At 38.1% G+C, this 2,500-nt stretch overlaps 1 protein-coding gene across 1 annotated transcript in view; it reads right to left on the bottom strand.

Moving 5' to 3' along the window:
- Positions 1-506: 506 nt before the first annotated feature.
- LOC122252306 (uncharacterized) overlaps positions 507-2,500 on the bottom strand; it is a 2,376-nt gene continuing 382 nt past the window's right edge. The window contains exons 1-4 of the mRNA XM_043014701.2: positions 2,130-2,500; positions 1,805-1,948; positions 1,332-1,570; positions 507-809 (exon numbers count right to left, since the gene is read on the bottom strand). The exon at positions 2,130-2,500 is cut by the window's right edge and continues 382 nt beyond it. Of these exons, the coding sequence (XP_042870635.2) occupies positions 765-809; positions 1,332-1,570; positions 1,805-1,948; positions 2,130-2,500 (799 nt within the window). The 3' untranslated portion in view covers positions 507-764. The remainder of the gene's footprint in view (positions 810-1,331; positions 1,571-1,804; positions 1,949-2,129) is intronic.

The following is a 2,500-nucleotide window of genomic DNA, read 5'->3' as shown; positions in this document are numbered from 1 at the left end:
TATGTGATGAAGTAATATCTAGGAATACGATCCCTTCCTTTTCATAAAGGAACTGGAGCTGAGTGAACATTGATAAATGTATTTCTTATTTGCTTCGAATAAGAGAGTGCTGTATTGAAACTAATATTAACAAGAGAGATTTTCCATTAAGAAGTAGTTATGTAGAAGGATTGATATCATCAATAGGAATGTAACTATGATATTGTACGTGATACGCACTTGGTATATATATATATATATATATATATATATATATATATATATATATATATATATATATATATATATATGTTATAAGTAGATACAGAATTAGATAGTATTATATATATATATATGTACGTTCGAGTTTATGTGCCATTCTCTTCCACCGGCATTTTCATTTAATTGCATTGCTATGTCCTAATCTCCTTTCTCTCTGTTTGCAGGTAACATTTGATGCTGTTTATGGCAACACCGGTATGTAAGTTGTATATTTGCCTCATTTTTTAGTAGGTAAGAAATGAATATTTATTAGATTGTTGGAATATACATTTAATAGAAATATATATACAATGGATGAAAATGTAGTATATATACATGTTGTAATGTAGTGAGAAAGGTAAAAAAGCACAAATGACTAACACTGACTTAAATATACATATGAAAGCTATACAAATAGTGTCACAAAAGCTACAGTGCAGTGTGGAAGTTTATGAATACACTTTTTTGAAGTGATGTATGCAGTATTCTCCCAATGTGTAGATGAGTTTTGCGGGATCCAAAACTCAGAAGAAATTTTTGAAGAGAATGCCAGTGAATGACATTCGCATCTGTTGAAAGGAAAATAAAAGTCATGAGAACTGACACGGATGAAGAACAACAGAAACAACATCAATACTAACAATGATAACAAAAAAGAGAAACACCAAACTAGATAACTTAGAATACAACCAATGATAACAACTATAATATTGGTTGTGATAGATTCATCGTCATTGATATTAACATTACTATTCTTAGCCGATTTGCCCCTTATCATTTCATCTCAGATATATGCATATATATACATAGACACACACATACAAACACACACACACACACACACACACACACATATATATATATATATATATATATATATATATATATATATATATATATATATATATATATACATATATACACATATATACACATACACACACACATGTGTGTATGCATAAGTATTTATGTCCATATAGACACTGATTGATAGATGAAACCCTTTAAAGACTAGATAAATAAAGGCAGGAATGAAGTATAAACGCACAGGTCAATAAACGAGAGCAAAGGAAAAGGCAAAGAAAAGTCACCTTGGCGAAGATCCTTTTGTACTCCTCCTGCTGATCCTCCGGAACGGTGAGCATGACGGGTTCCTCTCTCTTCCTCCTTTTGGCATCCTTGGGTTGCATGCCGTTGTCGACGGTGTCCGAGGTCAGCTGGGTGTTCAAGGTGACCTCGAAGCCGTTGCGAAGTGTTTTCAGGTGATCGGCGTGAAAGACCCCGAGGTGAGTGCGAATTCCATTGTCTATTTTGTAGAGAGTGCATTTGTCTGTGTGGATAGGAGAGAGCGAGTTTGTTTATGTGATTTGTGTTGTGTCTGTTTCTTATCTTATCGTTTCTATCTTCGAGGGAAGTCGTTATCACAGTAGCTGTTATTCTTAGCTGAGTGAATGATAAAATTAAGAACGGAGAATCGACTTCAAAAGAAGAAAAAGAAAAAAGAAAGTAAGTTAAAGAATAGGTAAACTCCAAAATCTAAAATAAATCAACATAATAAACTTACTCTTTTCCATAACTAGTTTGACGGATGTGGTGTGTGCGTCTTCCTCCACATAAAAGTGAGAAAGTGAGCAACTATTACTGTGGTTCTTGGAAAGGTACTGGATCCTTACGTTGTGGAGGATCGTTTCGTCCCGTGTATTTTGAGCTGAAGGATGTTAGGTAGGAATTAGGAGCAAGGAAAGTGAAGAGTTATTTTTCAGTTACACTCACATGCATCAAACTTTATGCATATTGATACTCACTGATAGCGAGGGAAAGAGAAGGAGAGAGAGAGAGGGGGGAGGGATAACGAAGAGAGAGACACCTCGAGTGCCTCACTGACTTACCTTTTCCGTCGACCATCTTATTTTCGATGACAAACATTGGAGGCTGAGCGTCATGCGAATCTTCCTTCGGTTGTTGTTCTTCCGACGTCCGGTTGGGGTCGTCTGTTGGAGGTGGTGGTCCTGTCGTGGCCTTGTGGTCAGGAACGTCCTCCCCGCACTCGAAGCCGCCCTCTGCCTGCCTCTTCTCCTCTTCCTCCTCCTCCTCTCCCTCGTTCTTCCTCTCCTTCTCCTCGCCCTGGAAGCCCTCCTTTCCCTCGAGCTGCTCCTCCTTGTTGAGCTCCTCCTCCAGCACTTGGGCGATCGTGGCGGCGAGTTCCTCCGGCTTGGCTCCTTCCTTGTCCTGTGCGTCCTCCGCCGTCCTTTGGTTCCTC

Source organism: Penaeus japonicus, unplaced genomic scaffold (genome assembly GCF_977035675.1).
Source record: "Penaeus japonicus unplaced genomic scaffold, GWHDUDI00000001_assembly GWHDUDI00000005, whole genome shotgun sequence".
In the NCBI taxonomy this organism is placed as follows: Eukaryota; Metazoa; Arthropoda; class Malacostraca; order Decapoda; family Penaeidae; genus Penaeus; species Penaeus japonicus.
The sequence above is the reverse complement of the archived record's forward strand: the minus strand, read 5'-3'. Positions and strand labels throughout refer to the sequence as shown.